The sequence below is a fragment of the Patagioenas fasciata genome, chromosome 4 (assembly GCF_037038585.1).
Source record: "Patagioenas fasciata isolate bPatFas1 chromosome 4, bPatFas1.hap1, whole genome shotgun sequence".
In the NCBI taxonomy this organism is placed as follows: domain Eukaryota; kingdom Metazoa; phylum Chordata; class Aves; order Columbiformes; family Columbidae; genus Patagioenas; species Patagioenas fasciata.
The window spans coordinates 46,637,001-46,662,822 of NC_092523.1; the positions used below are offsets into that span (position 1 = coordinate 46,637,001).

The 25,822-nt window shown below is 38.7% G+C and overlaps 1 protein-coding gene across 3 annotated transcripts in view; it reads left to right on the forward strand.

Moving 5' to 3' along the window:
* The window catches only part of DCHS2 (dachsous cadherin-related 2), a 115,553-nt gene that overhangs the window by 32,719 nt on the left and 57,012 nt on the right, over window positions 1–25,822 (forward strand). For all 3 annotated transcript variants that reach the window (XM_065837872.2, XM_071807773.1, XM_071807774.1), the window contains exons 2-3: window positions 10,799–10,990; window positions 21,028–21,259. In XM_065837872.2, the coding sequence (XP_065693944.2) occupies window positions 10,799–10,990; window positions 21,028–21,259 (424 nt within the window). The remainder of the gene's footprint in view (window positions 1–10,798; window positions 10,991–21,027; window positions 21,260–25,822) is intronic.

The window sequence follows — 25,822 nt, forward strand, 5'->3', positions numbered from 1 at the left end:
TTCTCTTGTCCTAGCTGCAGAAGGACATGGGAGGATAGTCAGGCTCCAGCAGTGGTCTGAACAGTGAAAGGCATTTGATATTTCTTAATATTTGGCAGACTACTTGAATAAGCATTCAAAATCAGTGTTAGGCAACCTTTGCCTGTCTATGCTGATGTGTCCTGTAAAACACATTTTGAAGTGGTGCTGTTGAACATCACTATGCTGATCCAAACAAAAACCAAAAAATAATAGGGTGATGATAATAATTATATTGTTGTTATCTGACCTGCATTGGTATTAATACCATCTGCTATAGCCACTACAAAACCTGATTCTTAATGGATGCAAACAAAACACCTGTTTTTCAATGGTGTGTAGATGAAAGTATGTAAATCAAACAAATTTATTGGCATTTAACTCATTGACTCAGGAAACAGGATAAAGAATTGTAACAGAAGTATGGGTAGAAGGAAGCCCACCACTATCTGAAGAAATGAACAAACTGGAACAGCAGGTCAAAAGCTGATGTGTGTGTTTTTCTGTTTGTTTGTTTGTTTGTTTGTTTGTGGTTTTTGTTTGTTTGTTTTTTGGGATTTTTTTGTGGAGGACTCCTTCCTGATTTATGGGAAGGTGGTGACCAGTCAACTCACTGCTTCAGAAAACATCTGCATGCAAAGCATAGAACAGCCACTGCTCTAATGGGAGGGAGTGGTCTCTGGGTGGACCCTCTCTGCGACCTTCTCTGGGCTCAAGCAAAGCTGTACATTTTCTGAGGCAGCCTTCTGCTAGGGCCAGTAATGATATCTCAAAGGTTACTCCTCCAGTGACAGCAGCCCTCCAACTGGCCTTCCACGCTATCCTTTCAGATATGTTAATCCACCACATTTTTCCAATGAGTGCAGCAGTTTACAAGTGTATTTGTAAGTTGAAATTTAGGCAGCCTACTTATGGTCTTTGTTTACTGTAAAGATACTATAACAAATCTTTTTCTCTGACAGCAAAATCAATTTAAGAGATTTCTACCTTGGCTGCTTGTTTAATCTTGCTAGTGTGACTCTAAAGTGAACTAGGGAAAAAATTTTTGAAATAACCTGGCTAAATACAAATAAAGGTTCTTGGGTTTTATGCTGTTTTCTGTTTCTTTAAGTGGAGGATTTAAGCTCTGCTCTTAGTGATCTTGTTCACAACGTGGTTCCATAAATAGTTGTATCAGTCTAACCAGGAGTATTGGTTGCAGCATTGTGGTTTGTGGGCAGGCATTAGCAGCTGAGACTGGTTTTGGGACTTGGAAAATGTTTGCGCAAACATGCGTAAGTGTGCAGTTTCAGCCTGTCTTAAATCCATGCTGCTTCTGAAAGAGCTTTTAGGCTATACCCAGACTGCGCTTTCCTGCCATTACCATTTGCCCTGGGGTCAGCTGCCTCAGGAACTGACCTGGCTGAAATCTAATGTTGCACCAATAATGTAGTTTTTATGATGAGCTTTGTCTGGATCATCTCCCTGATCTGACTTGAAGTCCAGTTGCACAAACCTGCACGCCACAAAGGAAGGGGCAACCGGGTGCAAGGTTGCTTATTCACTTCTGCACTTCTTTCTCTCCCTTGCAGCATCCTCCTGTAATCTATCTATTAGAGACATGAGTATATATACAATACATATGTATCTTTTTATCATTAGTGTTCAGTTTTAAGGTCACGCACTTACTCTGCATTCTGGATATGTATTAATCATTTAGGCTCAGCTAGCTAGGTGTATCACATTACAGCTTTATAAATATAGTAATTATGTTGATTTATCTAAGCAAAAAATTGAGTTATTTTAATTAATGTAATAACAGATACTGCCAATAAGTCATACTATAAATTTATTGTTCATAGCAAGGTATTCAAATGGGAAAAATGTTTTAAGGAACAAGACAGCTGTTACCTCGAGTCATTGCTTTCTAAATCATCTTTTTAAATATCATTTTAAAATGAATCCTGCCACTGAAAGTTAAAACATGCTCCAGTGCAAGATGATTTAAATAACATGTTCTTTACAAAATATTTCTTCATTTGTGTGATAGATATTCTAGATTATTAAATCCATGACTCCTTGCTTTATGCAATTAACACAGAATAGGGAAATTTTTGTACTTTGCTGTTGCTTGGCAGAGATACTCGGAGCTCTGTAACTTACTAAAATTATTGAATAAAATTGGATTTGTACTTAAACTCTTAGCAGTGCATAGCAAGGCTTTAGCGTGTTATAAAATCTAAAGTTATTGCAGAGTATGTGAGCAGCATTAATGAATGAATGAAGCTGCTTTTACTGAAAAGTAGGAGTCTTGACTTTGATGATTAAATTAGACTTTAGTCCTGCAAATATTTGCTGGTTGCTATGAAAATTGGTTTTCCTTCCTCAGATACAGGTTCTCTTGAAATTTCTTTTCATCCAGTTTACATGGGCAATAAAAATAAATTTTGTTCTATTTGGTTATACTTGCATGATAAGAAGGAAGCCAATTAGACCAAATAGACTGATGGAGTTGATGGTCCTTATAGCAGACATTTTTGGTGCTGGAACCTGAGCTTCCTGCTCCCAAAGAATGCTGTATAGCCACTACTCTACCATATAACAGGTAGGCATTAGCAACACTACTTCTTGCTATTGATTCAGACATCAACAACTATATTTTGTACTGGTCCAGATCCTGCTGATGTGATGAAGGCACGCCTTCCAAGTTGGGCCTGCCTCCCACACTTCTGAGTCCTTGGTAGCACCAATGGGATTTAGCTGCTTGTGCCATTTTGTGAGAGAGGTAGCAACAAAACTGAAGACATTCAGGAACTTTTGGGTTTAAATTAAGTGAATTAGGGCTCTAGCTAAAACCAGAGCAGGAATTGCAGATTGCTATATGGACTAAAATGCCCCATTCTTCTCGCATCTGGACTTGGCTTGCTGGATGATGTCTGTTTTTCAGAATGAAAGCATGATGCTGTAATGTACTTATGCTGTTTTCTCCTGCAGTGATTTTAATCCTCCTTGCTTTCTATAGACTAACTGAAAACAGTAAATCAAAGATTTGTCAATATTTTTATTTGAGGTTTGTTCATTGTCATAAATTATTTTGCACCTTCTAGCTAAGGAAGAGGAGTTGAATTCTCACTTTTTCAGTTCTTACTCTAGTGAATTGTAGGGAACTCAACTGAAAAAAAGTGAGTCATCTTCTGGGCCTTTATGTTAGAGGGGTGGGAGGTTTGTTTTGTTTTCTTCTGTTCATCTCCAAGGTGGTGAGCACAGAAGGAACAAGGAGCAGTGATTAGCGTCTCTTCCTCTCCAAATGGAGTGGCATGGCTACAGCGTTCCTCGTTTTCTAGGTGATGTTGTTCTGGGACTAACCTACCCATGTATTTTCTAAGGAGCCTGAATGCCATTGCTGGTTATGGTTTCTGTATTTTTAATTAGAAGGCTGTTGAGATTTAATTAATGAATATTCCTGATGAGACTTGAATGAAGCAGTTATGAGCATCTTTGGAAAACTGATGACAGTTATGGGAGTGACATGGAGGAACCAGGATCTGCTGCAGAAGAGGTTTGCAAGGTCGTGTCTGTGTAATGCTCAGTGTAGGCTGTTCAGCTGTGGTAGTTTCTGTGCTACAGGAGGTGAAAAGAATGCGGAAAGATTGATGTCAGGTCCATTGACCTGCCTAGCACAGTGAAGACATTTTGCATCAGAGCAAGGACAGTGACTAAGGATTTTGCTATGCTTTGTTTGTTTGTTTGTTTTTGAGTATGTGGTATCTCTGGTGGTTAGCAAAGTGAGTAGCAATGCCAGTTGAATGTTCAGCTTAAATTCCACATATGATTTTGGTTTGCAGCTTTCCAGATAGGGCCTAGTTTGAGGATGAGGAGCAGGACTTTCTTTGTTGTCACTTGCAAATTGTTGTTCAAGGACAAGATGGTAAGTCCTCAGGCAAATCGTTCTTGAAATAAAGGCTCATGCCTTTAGGATGTAAGCAAGTAGGTTTGAAGCTTTATTCCTCTTCCAGTGCATTAAACCTGTGGCACCAGGGAGATGGGCGGTGATCAAGCATGTTGAGACAGACAGATAAAAACCCTGAGAAGTAATGTATTTATTAAGACTCTCTTCGGATTTGGCATGAGCATTTTTGTTCACCTCACCTCAGGCAGCTGTGACGGTGACAATAGTCGATTTGTATTTTGTGTGCTGTTTTCTTGCCAAATAGGATTCTAAGTAAGGGCACTGAATTAGACATCTGATGATGTGTGTTTCTGGCAGCTCATGTGCTAATCTCAATCTCACAGGCACAGTTACACCCAAATGACCCTGTCTTGAGAATGTAAGTATTCGGTACCAGTAATTCCGTTGCCAGTACTTCTACAGCCTCATTTTACTGACAGCCTGCCATCAATCAGGCTGCTCCTCTCCTTCCCTGCAGCCAGGCACAAAGGTCTGGTGTGGCAGATTTATTGCAAAATGCTGGCGGTCAGCCGTTCTTGTGGCATTTGGGTTGCCTGCATGTGGAATTGCAGCAGTCCTCTGGTAAGGGTCTGCCATTGGGCATTGCCATACCACCGTGAACTGGCCTGGTGTCCATCAATGCTTTAATTGAAAGGATATTGGATTTTGGGTTGAGGGTGTCTGAAGGACAGGACCATGCTTATACCACTCAGCAGCAGCATAACTCTATCGTTGAACCGTTTCAGTTTCCTGCTGGTTTCCCTATGTCTCTATCTGCTGTGTCCTGTCTTACATTTTGATGCTGAATATTTTGAAGTAGAGGAGTGTGTTTTAATTTAACCTACATTCTCATTTGCTTTAAAACTGATTGCTGGCAGTTAACTTGCTTTTCACAGTATCAGTAACACTGAAAGAATTAAACACCCTTTTTACGCACAAAGTAAAACTCTATTTTACACTCTGACATTAAGGGTCCCCTGAACAGATTTTATGAGCTATGAAGGCTATATCTTGCTGGTTGAAATCAAATGAAGTAAATGTGACAAAATATGTGGTATGGGAACAATTCTTAAGCCATGAAAAATTGATTTAATATTTTCAGTCTCATTTCATTGCTATCAGAGAGGACCACTGTCATGATTTATTTGGCCAAACTGCCTGCTCTTTCCCTTTGTAGTCTACTTTTAATCTGTTGATCTGAAAGCCATAAAATTAATTTGGGTTACCCACATGTGAAACTCAGCTTTGCAAAGCAGTGAACTTTAAGGCTGCATCCTCTAAATCCTAGAAGTGGTCGTCATATAGGATGCAAAGTGCATGGTCCTAAATTTTTGACCTGCACAGTTAGTAAGATTACATTTTCTGGTGTGGTTTTGTGTTCACAGGTAATTTCTCCCGTTTTGCATACAGTTTAAAATATTTGCTCTTCAAAATATATTCTGTTGTTATAAAGAAATCTAAATCAATAGACAGAAACTTTATTTTAGTCCGTTGAAAGAGTAGGATGGCAGTTAAATATATGCTTGAGGATTCTGAGGCAGTCGAAACAAACAAATAAAAATGGGGACTTTTCTCTGAAAATGAATCAGTGTTTAAAACAGTCTGGGCTTTAGGAGCTGATATAATTATTTATAATATTATTTTTTATTTCTTGATAATATTGTTTCATGTCTGTAAAATATGTGAAGGGGTTGCCCATTGCTGTGAGTTGTTATAGTTCCACTGAAGAGAATTGAACCAGCTTAGGATCTGCCAAATGTTTGCTTTCTGTTAGCTGTAAAGTATGTCCACACTTAAAGCATAACACTAAACAAGATGTTTCTGTTCCATCCTATGTAAGTGCCAGCATTTTTTTTTTCTTCATTCAAACCTCACATGTGTTATAGAATTGAAGTGTACATGTAGGTGAGATTAATGATCCTTAATTACATAGTCATTCCCTTTATTTTCTTTTCTCTGAGATTAGTCCCTCTTTCCAAATGCAAATAAAGGTGATTTCTGCACTTCCAACACTGTTTTAATGTTTCTTTAAGTGTCTATCTCTCTGTCCTTTTCTGTCCTTATAATGCTTGGAGTCTACTGTTTCTACCATTTATTCTTCTCATGCATCAATATCTGTTTGTTTAAGCATCATATTGATGGATCAGCTTTGCTTTATTTTTATTTTTCCCATTTTTCTCCATAACATTTCTTTAGGTTCCCCTTTTTTTCCTTCTCCTGAGATGATGTCTTCATTATGACCACTTATTACTTTATTTGTAGTGTCAGCAGAACAGAAGAAACTTTGACGTGTTTGCACTCTAAGCAGTGTACAAACAGACTAAAGGATGTAGGCTACAAAAAGCATGAGTGACAGGAGAAGTCCAGCCAGTAGCTGTCCATACCATGACTTTGACTGGCTTTTAAACATGTTTCTTGTCCTGTCTTTCCTTATTCCCAAGTTTACACTCAATAACACGTATCTTTAAATTAGTATATTGAAAACATGTTTAGTGAAAGAATGAGAAGGGCTTTGCGAGCATAACTCTTCTTTTTTACCCTCTTTCTTTTCTCCTAGATCCCAATCTCATATTCAGCCTCTCAGAACAGAGGCAGCAAGAACTCTCAGAACTGCAAGCTCGGTACTCTCTTGCCTTCTGCATCTCCAAGGCATATAAATCCTTTCAGCTCTATCGCCTTCATGATATTGCTGACATACAACACTCTTGATCAATCTGCTGTGAAAATTTCTGCTGCTGCCTTCATTTCCTTCTGTTTGGACTGCTGTAATTCAGAGCTCTCAGGCGCTTAACTGCTCTAATACTCTGTAGGACTCGTACTAGCACAGTACGTTATCATAACCTGATGTGTTTTGCACCGTGACTACCATGTGCTTGAATTCCTGAAATCTGTAGTAACCTGTTCCTTTCATCTGTATCTGAAAACTTGAATCTGTTAGCATGTTTTCACTGGGGTCCCCTTTTTAAATCAGCTTGCATTGATAATAGTTAATTGCTGGTACACTAAATTTTTCATTCACTTTTAATTCCAGATTCTTCCCTCTTCAGATTGAAGATTCCATGGGCAAAATTGCTGAGTGATGAAAAAAAAAGGCCTATTAAGTGGATAGAAATTGAGTGGATGTGAAGGACTTGAACAGGGAGAAAGAGAGCATTTCTATAAATGCAGAAGTTGATGTCACTAAGTTCTCCTACCTGAGAGGTTATTAAAGTAATTTAAGTTGATCACAATTAGACCTTAGAATTTCTGTTGTTTTGAACTGAGGAATTTTTATTTAAATTCATCATTCCTTATGCCTTTGCATGTGCTGTTCAAAGTCTGAGGACTGCTTAATTTACAAGAAAGAGAACAAGTTGCTAAACATAATAGGCTAAAATTTTAACAATACCCTCAAATTTCACATCCACAATTAATCACTCTGTCTCCACTGCAGACATAGATTTTTAGCATTTAAACGTGCAACTGCAGGTAGACACAGGGAGACAAAACCTTTCAGTATTATCACCTGCATTAGATTTCAGGCAGAAGAAATAAATTGAAATAATTTTCTTGTATGAGCCAAGTGAATTACTGTTCCATAGCATCATGGTGGCAGAGTACTGAGAGCATAGTAAGCTTATATTTTTATTACTTTTTATGGTAGAAATTATAAATTACAAGGCTGGTGATGTAGTCTACATGTGATGTAGACTTGATTTATATACAGCTGTAAAGCATTTTTACGACCAGATCTTTGTTCTGCTGAAGCTGAGTGTGCATTTTGCGTTTAACTTACTTAGAATGAGTGGTTGGACTGGGGTCAGGAGTGGCTGCACATTGCACCCTGTGCTGCAGCTACAAGATGCAAACTGCAAGGGTGTGAAAGGAGTGTGAAGGGCTCTGTGACCACAGGGCTCCCGTGGAGGAGCTTTCTGTTTGCAGCACCAGAAACTCTGGTATAATGGTCTTCAGTGCTGTGAGAAACCATTTTGGAGGGGGAAAGATGCACTGGAGGATGCGGTGCAATTACAGTCACAGTGATACCACTTCTGAAAGAAAGCAAATCACAAGCATCCATGCAGAAATGGAGTCCAGAGGGCACTTAAAAACAAAGAATAAAACTGCAACAAGCAAAAAACCCAAAACAAGAACAACAAAAAAAGAACCAAACAAAACAAACAAAAAACCACCCACCAACCCTGAAATAACGTGTATCTTTTGGACTGTTATTGTCTTTTTAAAATTCTGATGGAAATAGCTCGTCTAGAGTAAGTTTTAGCTTTATAATTTGCCTTGGTACTTTTTACATCATTTCCCTTTCCCCACTCTATGCTTTTCAGCCTTCCCAAGCTATGTTTTCATTCATTTGGTTTTAATTCAGTCCCAGTTCAGTACCTTAATGCCAAAACAATTCCTATGTGGGCAAAGAAGTGAGTGTGTGATTAAACTGACTGGTCCTCAGGGCCACGTTTGTACTAGTAGGAGAAGCAGCCAAGGGTTGTCCTGGGGCCCTAAGGCCAAATGACCTGGCACAGCTTGTGTCCATGCAGCAAAAATTTTTTATAACCCCAAACCAGGATGATCTCATCCAAACTTATTGCTAGGAAATGTCCCTGGCCTGTCCTGCTTGGTCTTCCTTGAAACTGTGCCTAAAACCATGCCAGACATTTATCAGTACTGTCTGTTGTGTGCAGACTTCTGCTTTTGCCTGTGTGAGGTTGATGGCTGTGGGTTTCACCTTTCCAGCCTGGGCCAGGTGCAGGTGATGGCTGGCATGGGTCTTCTCTGTGAACTCCTGCCAGTTGTGACTCTCAGGCTTTACAATAATAAGCTTTCCAAAGCTCCATTAAGGTCTTCAGGCATTGTACTTGCACAGGTAGGCTGATGGAAAACACAGGATTTATCATCAAAGTAGAAAATTAAACCAAATGAAGAGGAGAAATCCTTTAAGTATCTCCAATAATGACAAATTAGAGAACTAAAAAACTGGCTCTATTTATGTATACGTATTTTTAAAAATTATATTCTTCCAAGATGTTTGTAAATTTAAGTCAAAACCTCCACAATGGAACATTCCAAAGAAGATCCAAACCTGGTACAAAATGTTTTGTTACCGGAGATCATAGGGCAATAAAATTGAAGATGCAATGTAGAAAACTGTTCTGTTTATAAAATACTTATTTAACCAATCTACCCCTTGTCCAAAGAACAAGAATTTTGCTCTGCACCTGAGGAGAGTGCCTGATGCTGTCTTTCCAGTAACATCCTCTTCACACTGGGGTGTGGGTGTTAAATCCCCTGAAACCTTCTCTTCTCTAGGCTAAACAAGCCCAGTTCCCTCAGCGTCTTCTCACAAGGCACATGTATACAATAATGGCAAAACCTATTGCTATACTAAACATTTCTTATAATATTTTAAAGGGTATGTTGATTTCTTCCCACTCCCCATGCATCAAAAGAAAGGTGTTTAGCGTTAGAAAAAAAAACTTTCAAGAGTGTTCGGTGTTAAACTTAAATTCACCTGATGTTTTTAAATTATTGGGGTTTTTTTAATGCTTTATAGACTAGTCACTGCCTGAATCACACCTTCAGCTGAAAAGCATTGACACCCTACTTTTGGTGCTATGCCTTGTGAGTCCTTTAAAACCCAGCTGAGGGAAAGTGATGTGGCATGTTGAAAGTCACAGACTTCTGAAAGCATCTTGTATACCTCTAGCACATGGTCTAGCCTCGTCCATTGGTAACACAAGAAGACCAAGCATAGCTGGAAAGAAGGGAGGAGTGCATGTGTTTCTGTTTGGAAATAGGCATTTTGTGCCCAGGATCAGGACCCCCTGCCCCATGGCTACCATTGCCCTGCTCCAGCCTCTACCCATCACCCATTTAGGTTTTCTCCTGCTGCTGATTTTCCTTGTCAGCAGGACTTAGTATATATGTGTATATATATATATATATATATATATATATATGTATTTATATATATGTGTGTATATATATATATATTTTATAGATATATATATTTCACAGATGATGCCATGTGGTTGCAGAGGAATCTCTCTCCGAAGGAAGTCTTTCTTTAAAGTACTTATTTACAACATTTGTTTGGGATTTACAGCAGCATTCATGCGGCTTTTTAGATGTACTTAATATAGCTAAAAAGAAAAGATGTTAGGCTTGTTTGTCATTCAGCAGTTATAGCTACGTGCAAGACTACACTGACAAAGTAATTAAATCTCCTACAAGAACTTACTGCAGTCTGTGCATCTCTTGCTTTGTGCTCTGCATGCGACAGTCATGTTTAGTTGTGCTGGTAGGGCTCTGGCTCTTTGGAGAGATGACTGGAGATTAAAACCCCCTCCAGTCCTCAACTTTTATGGATCACTGTGGCACCAAGCCCTCTGTCAAATGAAGTATGAAGTTCAGCTCTGGGGAATCTTCTAGAAAATATATTAGGTAAGAATGTATTGCAGCACTTTTCTGATCTACATGTGATGTGGTTTTCATAAGACCTACCTTCACTGGTAAAAATAACAAAAAGGGAAAGTAGCTTAAAGTATGGACTACTAATGTGGCTCATCCAGTCACGGGAAGTCCACTTGATGGGGGTAATTATTGACAGATAAACAAGTACTTTTACAGATAAGGTGTAATCAGTCTTATATGCTTGTTGCAGTAATCAGTAGCTGAGTCATTATTTTACGAACTGCAGATAGACAGCTTAGTTAGCAAGGTGTGGTTGTATTTATTGTGTGTATGCACATTTGCTTCTAAAACACAAACAGGTAACTTTAAAACAAAGTGTCTGTGATTTTTTTGAATTAATGAGTAATGGTTTTGCTGGTTTCTTTTTTTACCTCCATTGTTTCCCTGCAGGTTAAAGCAACAGATGCAGATGCCGACCAGTTTGGTGAAATTGAGTATTCTCTTTATGATGGATTCCATTATTATGAAAAATCTAAAGCCTTCCAGATTGACCCACGCACTGGTCAGATCTGTGTGTCTCAAGACATTGACAGAGAAGGAGATCCAACCACTTACGATCTCTTAGTAAAAGCTACAGATGGGGTAAGTTCCGTCCTTCCATGCTTTCAGATTTGCGAATGCATTTGCAAATTTGAATGTGCTGTATACTTTTAAACGTTAATGGAGTATGTGAAAATTGCATGATTTTGAGTAAAATTTCTTACCCCTAGAGAGCAGGATGTGATATTTCACGAAGCATAAACTTTGACCATAATTGGTGAAACTGGCTGTGAAATCCAAAATCACTCCTAAACAAGTTGTTGAAAACCATTTTTAGGACATGTTAGTCCCTGCTGATTTTCTTCCCCCTCTTGGAACTTGTGACTGCAGGTTTACCTCTGCTCCCTGCTTTTGAGATGTTGGCAGCAGTAATAAACCACCAACTTGTGCTAGAACTGTCTGGCTTCTGGGATGCCAGTGGTTTCCCTAAGTTTCCTCATCCTTTCCAGGTAGCTGAATGCCATTGCTGCTGTGGCTGGGTACAGCCTCCCTGCTGCAGCATGTCTTTAAGTTTTCCCACTTTACAGGAGGAGCTGGTGCTAGGAAGCAGATATTCACAGGAGAGTGAGGGCAGGGAAGTTTCATGGGCCTGAAATAATCCATTTCAGATCTCTGTTTGGCAAGGATGGTGAGGAGATGTTCGTTGCGGTGGGAAAATAACATCTCTGGGTGCAGATGCTTGGTCTACTGGTTGCCATGTAACACAAAATTTTGGTAGCCAGACTCCTGAACAGGACTGGAAGAAAATAATTCCTGGTTTCATTGTGTTATGAAAGTATCCAAAGGATATTTGTAATGAGAGGCCCAGAAAAAGACCAGCTGGAACTTTTCTTAACTTTCTTCAGTTTTAGTAGTGAACTGTGAAGAGGCTGAAGAAAAAGGTTACTGGCTGGTTGCAAATGTTTAAAATTAACTCAAGGACACTTTTTTAAACTTACAGATTCATGTTATTCAGGTCACATTTTGCAGGACATTTTGAGCTGAAAAACATTGAAATTGAATTATTTTAGACTATTTAGGTCTTCATTTCATACTTTGGATATTAAGCTTGCATTTAGGATATTGTCCTCAGCACATCTAATATAAATTAAAAAAGGAATGCAATTGTGCTAGAAATACTGTATTTTTCATAAAAATGTGCTTTTTGTTACCATACACTGAAGAACCTTGATGAACTATGACTTCCATATTCATATGTAGATGAACTTACATAGCTGCTGTTTATGCTTGGTATTAATTTTGAGAATGTAGTTGTTGAGGATATATTGGTATGCCTTTGAATTTGGATATTTGTTAAGCAATTCTTCTGCTTTTTACTTTAGCTGTCACTATTCAGTGTTTAAGAAGCTACAGTGCCTTTAGCAGTGTGCCTTCCCCATATTTTTCTTTTGAGGATAAACAATTATATAAGATTTTTTTTCTGTTTGTGTATTTGTTTCCTGGCTCTATCTGATTTGAACATCTGATCATTTAAGAATGTAAGTCTTTTTGTTAGGTTAGCATATGTAACATCTCCAGCAGAAGTAAGTCTATGTGCCCATTTCGGAGCTTCTCTGATTTGTGATTTCTGTCTTCAAAATTCCTTTCTAGGCAAAATTTTGTAACATACACCTGAGTACACATTTCAAAGTCTCGAAGAATAGAGCAGTCAGTATTACGATGTATAACAGCAGAAAATTATGTATTCTACTATAGTTCATCACTTCATTTTTTTTCTCTCATATACATGGTTTGAAGCTGTATAAATGTAAAGAACGCATACATGTATCTGGAATATCAAGGTTAGTCTTATTAAAAAAGGCTAAGTGAGAGCTGCACAATAGCAGTGAAATTCTGACAAGTTTCTTAGGTATTCAGTCCGGCTGAGAAGATTGTTTTGAAAATAGGTTCACATGAAAAAAGGCTGATGCATTTTTTTTGGTTAAATTATTGCTCTAGTGATAAATCTTATGTCAAAAGTTAAAGGAAAATGCCAATGCATTGAAACTATAGAGTATTTACTTTTTAAATTGGTCTGTGATTTATCTTCTTTGAGGGACCTTGTGTTTTCTGAAGTCCAGTAATAGTGAAGGGGATTCCATTGATCTTTTTATTAGAATTCAGCACTTTGTAGATGCCATTGATTTATCTTCTAAAAATTAGCTCATACAATACCTAAATATTAAAGCACCTAAATTCCATGTTCATTACAATTTTCAGTATACGTGAACTTATGTTTAGCCACTTTCCACTTTTACGGCAGAATTGTAGTGGGATATTTTATCTCCTGGCATTCTGCTGATGATTTTGATGGATTAAATATGTTAGGTGTGGATTTCAAAGTAGAAGATGTGACCAGGAGAGAAAAGCATACAAAAAAGACAGAGGAAGAGCAAAGGGTCACTGTTGACAAAGGGGAGGGCGAGAGACAGAAAGGAAAGAAAATAACAAAGTTAATCAGAAATGAGGAGGAAAAGAAAGTATTTTCCGGGTGGTGCTCATTTTATCTTACAGCAAAACTATCAGTTTCCTCCACCTGTTCATTGCTTCTCCATTACATGGTTTTGGAGCTCATTGATTTTTTACACACTATGTAAAAAGAGTAATGAGAGAACTGCAGTTGCACACAAGAACCCGTGGAGAGACAAGTGGAAAACAGATTCTGTTAAACTGACGTTAAATAAACATCTTGTGAGAGCTTGTGGGAGCACTCTTCACTGATTAAGTGGGGACAAGACTGATCATCATGTATTAGCCTTTTCAACTGGCAGGGAGCGCTGATTGCAGTCCCAAAGTCACTTGGCATATGTATTTGGAACTGCTCCTTGAAATGCTTTTATGTGAAAAGAAATCATGTACCTAGGTTTATAAAAAAAAGTGTGTGGACTGAACCCCACAGCATCTGCATCTGACCTTCTCCCTCGGTCATGTGTCTGGACTGTGGCAGGCCGAGAGCTCTTCCATTAGTGAGGGTGACCCTCCAGTGATTGAAATGCCAGCTATGCCTGGGACACCCTCTATTCAGACCTTGCCCATAGTCACAGCAGCTGTAATTCTGCACTTTCAACACATCAAAGACAGTTTCAGTAGGCATTTAGAGAGGTCTTTGAATTTACAATCAGCTGAAAATGTCTTACAATGATGTTAAAATGGTAAATTTTTTTGTCTCAAAAAAAAAAAAAATCAGTTGAAGGTATGTTGCTTGGAGAACATTCACAAACACTACTACTTTTTGGTTTTGAATATATGGAATTTGGTCTGATAGGTTTTAATTCTTCTGTTTGACTTTTTTTATTCGTTTGCTTTCACGATGTGACTGAAATGGACACTCCATTATATGTGTTTTCCCTGTTCTCTCGGGGTCTCCAGAACACTACATATGTAAATTTATGCTTGTTTTATTCTTCTGCCTTAAAAAGTCTTAATGTGAATTAATCTTCATATATGAAACCTTTTTTTTTTTTTGTAACAACTCACATTTTTTCTGCTGTACAGTGGCAAATTTTATTGCTATGTATCATGCATAATTGAATCTTTTTTGTTTATTCATTTGCATTTTTTATGATGCCCATCACCTCTCTCTGTCTTTCAACCAAATGAACAGTAATGCCTGCAGCTGTTAGAGAAAACTTGTCACAATCTAGAGATATTTAATTGGAATAATGCTAATTTAAATTCTGTTTAGCAAAATGTGTACTATGTGCTTACAGAAAACAGTTGTCTGATGTTCAAAGCCATAATCTCAAAGTTGCACAATCTTGGGGTTGGTGCACAATGAGAGGCATTCAGGAGTGTCCAGCCTTGACTCTGGGAAGAGCTGGCCCACAGAGTTTTCTTGAAAAGCTGAGGAAGACAGAATGACCTGTGCTTGTGAGTGCTGCAGCCAGACATGGACCAACTCCAGCAACAAAGATCTGTCTAGGTAACACAGTGCACGTATCAGTGTACTGACTTTCTTCATCAGTGTAGAAAGAAGTTTTGAAAACTGCAGAGCATGGCAGAGCTCTCTTCCACTTTTTGTCCCCCACACTGTAACGGGTGACACACACCACGTCTCTATATCCTACGGAGAGCCCAAGGGTTTGAGATTTGGTTTGTGTGGTTTTTCTTGCCTTTTCCCTTTGCAGAGTGGACTGGCTTGGTTTTGTTTTCTTCAAGTGAGGCTCTGGAGTGCTGTCATAAGATTGTCCTTAATGATGGTTTGAATGGTGGTGGACTTGTTTGAAAATCTCTGCCCACAGTACCTTTTCATTTTACCTGGTTTTCCCCCATCTGGCTCTGGTTTCAGCGAATCTCAGGATTCACTAGCATGTAGTGGTCAGGTACGTTCTAAATGTGTTCATGGCCCACAGCTTTTTTTTTTTTTTCTTCTGTTGGACGCATTGTGAGAGAGAAGACGAGGGCTGGGGATGTTTGTTTGTTTGAGTTTTCTTTTTATTCTGGACTACAGTGATGGCTTTTAGATGTTGTCAGGGTTGAAGATGCTTCAGGGTGTCTTGAAGATGTCTTGCATCCTAACTGGTTGGCTCTAGGAAGCCTCTACCTGCTGTCATGCCCACTGTAGTGGTGCTTCTCTCTTCCCCCACCCATCTGTTCGCCTTTTCCTGGACTACAATCTGCTGACTTTGGGCCATATTTGCTCCAAGGGAAAGGGTGTACATGTCACAGGACAAAACCATTTCTGTCAAGGCATGATGTAGATGAACAGAAGGGCATGCAGCCTGCCTTGGCTCTGCAGCTCTTGGGCAGACCTGACTGTTTGACCTGGGTGTGCAGGGTTGAGGGAAGCCATTCCATATGTTCATCTGCTAATCTGGGCTGTGCCTTTCCTGTCCTCTGGTTACAACCTGCTGGCGGACAGTGACACAGTGGCACAGAGCTACAGAACATGTCCAGTACTTGGGTTCAGACAGGGCTCTAGAGATCTCATAAGCGCTGCAAGGGCTTACGAGGTGTCTGCTGCGACCGAGGTTGGTTGTGTAGGCGTATTGAACCTTTTGCAATTATTATGTAGCAGCTGAACACCTGAAGACCTAAAATTCTCTGTAAAAGATAAAAGGATGCTTCTTTTCATTGCCAGTTGATTAGTATTAACCTAATAAGACTTTTAATTGCCATCTTCTCTAGCTTTCTAACTTTGTGAATCTTGAGTATTTTTATGTTTTTCTGGAAAATTTGTGCTTTTTCTTTTTCAAATTTTTTTTTTAAATACACTGAATACTTCAAAATCAGATGCATTTGTAGAAACTAAAATAAAAATCTAAGAAATTTAAATATAGTACTTTAAAGTAGATCACAAGTCACATCTACTTGCATATACAAGCGCATCTGCTAAATATGAAGGCACAGTTATATAGTGGGTTGTCATCACATCTGTACTGTATGCTCAAGATTATCATTCACAGAGTTTACTCAGGATTATGTGCTTCCTTGCACAGATAGGTGTTACTACTTCTTGTTATGAAGCAGTCATTCAAAATTCAATATAAATGCTTCGAGAATTGCTTGCATAGGCAATTGAAGTGCACATATGCCAAAAAACTTAAAAAGAGATAAAAGGCTGAGCTTTAGCTTTATGTATTGTGAATAAACTGATGTCACTGTCACAGGACACTTGGCTAAAGCTGGCTCATGGTATTGACTCCAGTACTATGCCTGGGTTTATTAAAAAACATGTATTTTGTATGTAATTCCATGTAATGACCTTAAAGGTCTGCTCAGAATAGGAGCTTTGTCATACTGAGGGACAAGTAGCTAAACAGTTCAGCTGAATAGTATTTTTTTTTCAAGAAGATGTGTTTCCTTTTTGTTTAGAAAAAAACCACAAAACACCAAAACCAACCAACCAAAACAAAAAGAACCCAAACCAAAACAACAAAACCAACAAACAAAAAACCCCAAATAACCAAAAAAAAAAAAACAAACCACCAACCAACCAAACAACAAACAAAAAACTCCCACAAAACCACAAAAAAACCACTGCATAATTCCCAGTTTGACCTGATGAGATTCTAAGTGGAAGTTTTCTCATGGAAAGAGGAGACCAGGGTTGGGCTTCACAGCTGAAGTGCAATGATACATTTTTGGTGGAATTTTTAGTGTGTTCTGAACTCCTTCTACTTACATCACTTGCAGCAGATTATGGAACTGCCTGTCAATGCAGAGTATGGCATTACCATCTTTTATGTTACTACTCATCTTTAAACAATCATTCATTAAACATGTAAACTCTTCTAGTTGCATAGATTGGTATTTATTTAGAATCTGAAGAACTGATAACACTGAAGCCTTAGTGACTCTCTTACTCCCTTTCTGCATAGAAAATCACTTTGTTCTTCATCTCTTACTTTTTGGTAAACCACACTTCTTGTCCAACTGTCTTTTATGCTGAAGCCATTGAAACCTATAGATAAGTACTTGAGCTTCTGAAGAAGTTAAGGCTTTTGAAATAATTGGCAATGTCTCTCCATTTTGACAGCATTGTGACTTCAAGGAGACATATCTTTTAGGTTTAACGAAAAAAAAAATAAAAGAAGTCTTCATGTCATGGATCCTGTATATCACCATTCAGTTTGGAACAAAAATTTGACAGCATAATTCACTGACAAAAATGTTGGAGTCTGGAGTGGGAATCTTGATGGATTCTTAAGCCTTTTACAGCATCAAGATGAAGAAATACTGCTGTTCAAAGTAGCACCATTTATGAAAAATCTCTCCTGCCAAAGGAAGGATTTTTTTTTTTTTTTTTTTTGAGACGTGATAGAGAGGTGTACTAGTAGCTTTATATTTTCAGACAAAGTTGGTCCTGCTAGAGTACAGTAAATATTACTTGTGGTCATTTTGACTTGGTGGTAGTTTCTTATGTCCCCTTTTTGTTCCATGGGGCACACAACTCAGGATTCTGACAAAGAAACCATTGTAATTGTGATGTTTTGTTACATCAAGCAGCACAACAATAATTAAAAATATTTGAACATTTGAGAAAAGGGATTTCAAAATTAACAACTGTGGCTTTCTGTAGCTTTTAAGATATTTTGACAAATGTAGTTTTCTGTCAGTAACAGACTTGTTTAAACCAGCCTTCATATTTCAGAAGATCTGCTATGTTGTGCTTGTTTCTGAGTAGGTGAAATACATCCATGTGGTTAGAAATAGAAGCAGTTTATGCTTTCTCACTTGGGATGATACGTAAAATTTTTCATAGCCAGAGCAAGATCTGGGTCATAACCAGTTAATATAATAAGTTAATAAGTTAATATTGTACTTGACTTGTGTGTGAGGGAATAAACTGCTTCTTTAGGAAAAGAAGGATCTGTCTCCATCATAAAATTTGGTCTGCCTTCTGAGAGATTAAGTAGTTAGTAGGTCTCCAACTTGCTTCCCCTATATGCTAAGAATTAATCAATTTCCAAAGACTTTGCAATCTTTCCGTAACTCCGTAGGATAAATACAAATTGACTCGACAGTGGTGTGGGGTTTTTTTGTTTGTTTGTTTTGTTTTGTTGTTGTTTTTTAATGTTTAGCAATAATGAAACTTGGAAGAAGTAATTTAACACAAGTTCTTATGAGTTTTTGCAGCTTGTTTTCATGTTCTTCCAAACTTTGCCTCTTTTTAGATGCTTTTTATTCTTGACCTCAGTTCTTCCTTGGCCCTCTTCTCTTAAAAATGTTGTTTCTGATTCCTGTCCTGAAGTACCTGGGTGCTGTGGGGCCACAGAGTATCTTCTGACAGTGGACATGAACAGAGCACATAGGGCTCTCTTAGCTCATGTGCAGGGATTTCCTTCCTGTGGAAACAAAGGTGTTGGGGAAGGGGCTCACCCTGAGGCAGGGTTGGGGTGTTGGCAGTGACAGTGTATCAGCACAGTTTCATGACTGCCTCAGTAGTTTGAGACTCATGATAGCACAGTGCCCTTTGCAGTCCTGGCCCCCAGGCCCGTATCCTGGCTGCTGATTGCCTCTGCAGCTGGGTAAGCCCTGGAAACATGCCTTGCCTTGTTTTCTTCAGAAGAAAACCCAAGCACAGCAGGAGGATGTGGGCTAGATGTCTTGGTCTGAGGTGAAACATAGATGCACAATGCCTGAGCTTTTGTGGGAATTTCACTGCTACCAAACAAAGGTAACATTACTACAAGGAAGAAAAGAACAGAATAGAACAAAGCAAAAATCCCTATGGAAATGTGGAAGAGAACGCTGATAGTATTTTTTGCCCAGACATAAGTCTGACCTTGTGGATATAATAAGCAAATCATCAAAAATAGTTTCAGGAAAACAGCCAGGCTGCACAGCAAGTCTAAATGAGTAGTATCCAGTCTGAATCACTGGATAGTTTCATGAAGGTCAGGTTTAAAAATAACTGACATGAACAGTTAGTTTGCAGAAATATGCAGCCTAGTTATTTTTTATATCATAGATACAGTGACTGCAAAATTAAGTTTGGACTTGCTCAGCATAGCTTGTCTCATGTACGTACCAACATCTCTGTGTCAGTGGTTTCTGTAAGTGACTAATTGGTACAAGCATGGTGCTCCCTGTGGGACTTTGAATAGCGCGGGATTCTTCTTCTGTCTATATCTTAATGTCCTGCATACAGCGTGTGCAGGCTACACACACGTGTTCTGCTTTGCGCCTCTACTGTACACCTAAGTGCCCCAGCATTTAGCAAAAGCTGCTTTATTTTAAAAATGTCTGTGGTTATTACAGCTGTAAAATAACACTGGAAATATGAACCCCTCTAAACTGATGGAGTCCAGCCACAGTACAAAGCAGAGCTTCTGAAAAGTAAATTGCCATTTGTTTCACTTCAGGGCCCTGTGGGGTCTACACTTCTGCACGCACAGAATTGTCTTTTTTCCAGATTATTGCAAAATTCAAAATTCAATTAATGGCAAATGATGATTTTGCTGTAGCGTAGTTTGTAAGCCAGCTTGCAGTTGCTCCTCTCTTCTACAGTTTTGCTGCAGGGAAAGGCTAAAAGCGGTGCTGTGGCTGCCCACATGATGTTTCAGTGGGCTCTTGATGGGCACCTGTAGCAGGAGCTTCAACCGTAAGGAGAGCAGTGCAGGGGCTGGCTGGGCTTGCAAGGAGGTACGGTGCTGAAACCACCACCACCACCTGGCTCTCTTCCCAGCTTTTTGCGTAGGGAAAGCAAATGAGCAGAAAGGTTGAGCCATGCTCTCTAGAAGGCATGGTGAGACCTCTTTCCCTGCAAAATCACAAATGTCCTGGAAATAAAATTATGTAATCAGTCATAAATTTTACATGAACAAATTGCTTCAGCTGTGTGCTTCAGTCATCTTTGGTATTGTTCTGTCTCTGTGTGCCCAAAGTGATGGTGTGGGTATGCAGACATATGCACATGTGCATACCTGCATACACACACACACACACACACACATTCACACACACTTTCTATGTACACATACACCTGTAGACACACACACTGTGTGAAAAGAAGTGCTTAAACTTGCCAGAGTGATAACTGAGGGTACATCTGCCAGACAGCAGCCTGACAGGTCGGGTTTTGGCTGTCCTGCACTGCTCTGCTCTCAGCCTGTGCCCTTGATCAATAGTTCAAAAAGCCTCATATTTGCTGTTACAGTGGTCATACTTCACATCAATCTGAAAGATTCATAGATAGAAAGAAGTTATTCCTGCTTTACTGGAGCACCACAGTCACCTGATGGGCATGTGTTTCTGGTGCAGAAAGCCTTGACTTTCATCTGTGAAAGAGTAAGTGGTGTTTGGGTGATTACAGTAAAAGTTAGACTAGCACAAATTTTACATGTGTAGTGGCCATTACTATTAACAAAAATAACTTTGTGTTCAGGCCTCACTGTCATAAGAAGTTGAACTTCTTTCTGTGTGGAGTCAGCCCACTGGAGTTGTTCTGAGCATGTAGATTGCCTAAATGCAGCATTTTGGGGTATTACAGATACTCTAAGTTGCTTTTAACAGTTTTCATTGTTCAGTATTCTTGAAGCATGTTCCATTTCCTAATGATGGGCTGAAGCCAGATGTGCATCATTCTGTTGTGTACACTTTTAAAACTGACCTTGTTGTGTGGTTGTTTTTTGTTTTTCTCTGATTTTTTCCCACAGGGGGGGCTGAGTGCACAAGCTTTTGTTCGCATCGAGATAGAAGATATTAATGATAATCAACCTGTTTTTGAACAAGCCATCTATGTGACAAGCATCAGCAGACACACACAGCCAGGAACAGAGATCATCAATGTTGTTGCCACAGACAGAGATTCAGGAATATATGGTGTTGTCACATATGAACTGATCCCAGGAGAATTTTCTTCTTTTTTCACAGTGGATACATCTACAGGTAATTTATGAGTCTATGATTCAGAAAGGCTATAATTATACATTTTCCTTTGCAAGGCTTTTTTAATTTGGAGTCATGTCATACAGTTGAAACTTAGATTCTGCTGGAAAATGATTCTAGAGGAACATGGAGGATTTAGGTTTAACATGAAGCTTTTGCTTTTCTTGGATTAAACAGGAGAATGGGCAAACTAGTACCCGCCAGTACAATACAGGACAAGCAGTATGCTCCTTACCCACTATTTTCAGCCATAAATCTATTAATCGTTAGAAGAAATAATAAAAACATTATTTTTTTTACAATAATATCTGAATTCCTGAAATGTTTAGGTCTTACTCTTGAGGAACAATGAAAGACCCTTCAAGATGCTTGTCCTTTCATTTTCTCTCTTTGTTTCTGTCCTAATCTTGCTCCCCACACTATGCTAAAATAAGTCCCCGTTCTGCCCACAGTCTTACAATGTCCAGCTGCCTCCCTGTTTGACTCAGTGATTAGCTTTGTAAGTGATTTTTTCTGCCTTGTTCCTCCTGATATGACTTTTTGTCCATCTGGTCTCTGGAGAGAGGCTCAATGAGGGAGTGACGATGGGAGCAAGAAAACAATTATGGCAAAAACAAGTCTGGGTGAATTTTTCTGAAGACAGGTTGAATCTCACAAATTGAATTACTTTTCCCATGACCACAAAGCAGTCCCTGTAGTCCATTTTCTAACCTTAAAAAGAAGATGAGCAGTGTCTCTACAAATGCACATGGTGTCTTTCAGAGAGTGGTTAAGTGAACTGCAGCTACCATTTTACTTGAGAGCCAGCCCTTGCATATAAATGTATCCTGATCAATGGCTATGCTTCCTGATGGTCATGGCATATATGTTTTCAGATTTTTTTTTTTTTATTGTTATACATGTGTATATATTAGCTGCTTGGCACGTGAACCATTGCAAGGCTTTGTTCTTTCAAATGGTGCCTATTTTCACTTTCTTAAACAGTCCCCAAAATATTATGATGAACAGAAGAAGCTAATCTTCTTAGGAAGTCGGTGTGCTTGTCTTGGCTATTTCAGAATTTATTTAACTGTGGACTTTTAACTGCCTGTCAAATCAGATTCTCTGGGGCATAACTAATGCCAAAAATATATAGGTCGATCAATAATTAGGGAGCTGGATCTCCACACTCATTTAACTGGTCATTTTGAAAGTGCCTCAGCAGGCTCATCAGGAGAGCCCCTGCGGATCACACCAGCAGCACTGGCTTTGGACTAGTCTTGTCTTCTGAAATGCTTCTTTCTCAGAGTGTGACCTTTTGGCCTTTTTTTCCAGTTTTGGCACTTTGTATAGGAAAAATGTCATGCTTAATCATGAAGGCCATATAAGTTTATAAGTTACCATTATCTTGCAGATCTGTCATGGTATTTTATCAAAGGCAGACCAAATGCATGGTGAAGGTGCTTGAGATCATTATTGCTGACATTTCATGATGAGAACAGCATTTAGGTCAGAGACACTATTCCCAACATTATAGTGCTTGGAATCTGATTGCACTTAATCAGATCTCCTGGGTAATGCACGAGGTCAGACTGTGTCTAATTTTAGCTTATTAATATTAATGATGTGTGCTTTTTTTTTTTTCTGAAGAATGCACTTTTTCCTTTTATATTCTTCCACATCTACCTACAGTAGTTCTTATGCTCAGTCACTGGCAAGCAGAATGATTTTTAGACTCTTGGCAAAAATAGACATTGCAAACAAAATAAACATTAAAACTGCAAAATTTCTATGTGACAAATTGGCAATCACTGTGGTTTAAATAGCTGTGAAAGCTGTTCATTGTTCACAGGAATATAGAACAAGTATCTCACTGTTAAGGCACAGAGATTTGAGCTCTTCCCCTTCTTGTTAGGAGTTTTTGTTGTGCTAAAGGTGTCTTCATATGCCTTGATATATGGCCTAATCTAAATGTGTCTTGCCAAAGGTTATGTGAGGGACTTTAGTTACGTGGGCTGCATTTTGTGAGCAGATGGCAATGGACAAACGTGAGAAGAAATAGGAATTCTTCAGGAGGTAGATCCCCAAACCCATAAACCAAACAAGATTATATTACAGTTTTGGTCTTTGATTTTATGATCTTGTGGATGTACAGTCTGCTACTGATGTGTTCTGCAGTTTTCCAGTTTGCAGTATGGGTTATTCTGTTTTATCTGCTGTTTTCACTATTAGAGGACCTAAAAGGAGGCACTGCAGTGGTGTTGGAGTCTTCCATGAATTTGCCTCCCTGAAAAGCTTTATTTTTTCAATTGTTAATTTTTGTCACTGATAGAGCATTTAGAAATAATAAATGGAAATCTTTGACTTACTGTGTTTATTATAGCTCTCAGCATTGTATGTAGAAGTGGACAGAGATATTTTCAGTATAATGAGATTTTAATTCGCAGCTAACAATCACATTACACTACAATATATCAAAATTATATGCACTGTGGTGCATAGTATATGTAATTTCTATTTTATGCCATCTAGATTGCATATTTGAAAATTTATCTCATTGTAGTGTTCTTTGAGGGTGCTTTTGGAGTGTGGCACTTAGAATAGTCACTGAAGATTCACTTTTTTCTCCCATTCCCTAATTCATTTTTAAAAGAGTAAAGGATAAAATAATAAAACAAAAACTGTAACCTGAGTTCTTCACTGCTGTGGCTTGCTTCTGGCTGTTGCTTTGTTAAAGCAATTGTACGGATTTATCAAGAAAGCTTTTAGCTTTGCATAATGAGCTGTGTTCACGAGGCAGGATATCATACCAGCTGGTCAGCCACTAACTGTATAGAATATATCAATGATGGTTTTGATGCATATGTATGAGATTGAGCCACATCCAAGCTCCTTGAAGAGGCTCCATTCTTTGTTTCAAGCACTGTGCCATGTGGATGTCTTGTATAGCTAAATTCAGTGGGAGTGGGAAGGAAGAGCCTTTCATTGAGCAGATGGATATTCCATTAAAAGTCTTTCGAATTCTAAATAAGTCTTTATTAGTGGTATTTGTTTGCTATTTTAGATTTTAGACACTGCATATTGTTTGTGATATGTCCTTATACTCGTAAATAAAAATTTATTGCGTTTCCTTTTGAGAAAAAATGGAAACAAAGTATTTTTCATTTGATTGATGATAGACTGTCCACAAGAAAAACCACTGTAAGAACTGTGTAACTAGAAAAATGTATGGATAGGGAACTGTAAACCAGTTCCTCTGCTAGTTCGTGACTCTTGCTATCATTTGTTTCTAGTGTTGGTGTAAACAACATCTTGGCTTCATTATGTTTCCTTTTGTAGATATCTGATCCATGCATGATCTATGAACAACACTCATGAACTGATTAGAATAGAGCACGTTGAAGAGTTCTTCGGGCTAAGAATCTGTTTGAGCTGTGTTTGGTTATTTGCCCATCGTTACCTAGCAAGCTATCTGAAAAACAGTGTATTTAGAGTTATGGCCGAGCAGGTAATTAAAAATGTAAGTCACAGGATACAATCACAAGTGTGGCAGAAAACCTATGCAGTGCTTAACTTTAAGACTTTGGAATTAACAACTGAACTTCTAAACTTTCATTATGATACAAGCATTAATATTGTCTTTCACTCAAGGGCATATGATTCATTTGTCCATTTATCTTAGTGACACTCTTCTTGAGAGCTGGATAAAAAGATGGTTATCAGCTCACTGTAACCCTGGTTCAAGGAAGCTGTTTCAAATCAACAAAATTAATATTAGTCTTTGAAAATTATTTTGGGTCAGTGTGACTTCATCAGGTAAATGGTCTGTTCATGTTCTTAGAACAAATCCCCTAGCTAGTCATTGCGTACAGAGAAAACTCTCATGAAGGGTAATTAAAAGGCATCAACCATTGATTTATTTTTATTTGAAGGTATTACTGATTTAAACCTAGTATGAAAAAGATGTAGAGAAAGTAGCATTCACACAGTGTACATTACAGCACGAGGATTGGAGGAAAGCAAATGTCACTCCAGTCTTCAAAAAGGGCAAGAAGGAGGATCTGGGTAATTATAGACCAGTCAGCCTCACCTCTGTCCCTGGGAAAGTAATGGAACAGCTTATCCTTGGTGTCATCTCAAGGCATATCAGGGATAAGAGGGTCATTAGGAGCAGTCAGCATGGCTTTACCAAGGGTAAGTCATGCTTGACCAACCTCATAGCCTTTTATGAGAATGTAACAAGGTGGATGGATGATGGCAGGGTGGTGGATGTGGTCTACCTTGACTTCAGTAAAGCCTTTGACACAGTCTCTCACAGCATCCTCACAGCTAAATTGAGGAGGTGTGGTCTAGACAATAGAGTAGTGAGGTGGGTTGCAAATTGGCTTAAGGAGAAAAGCCAGAGAGTGGTAGTCAATGGTGCGGAGTCTAGTTGGAGGCCAGTATCTAGTGGAGTGCCTCAGGGGTCAGTACTGGGGCCAATATTATTCAATATATTCATTAATGATTTGGACGAGGGAATTGAGTGTACTATCAGCAAGTTTGCTGATGACACCAAGCTGGGAGGAGTGGCTGACACTCCAG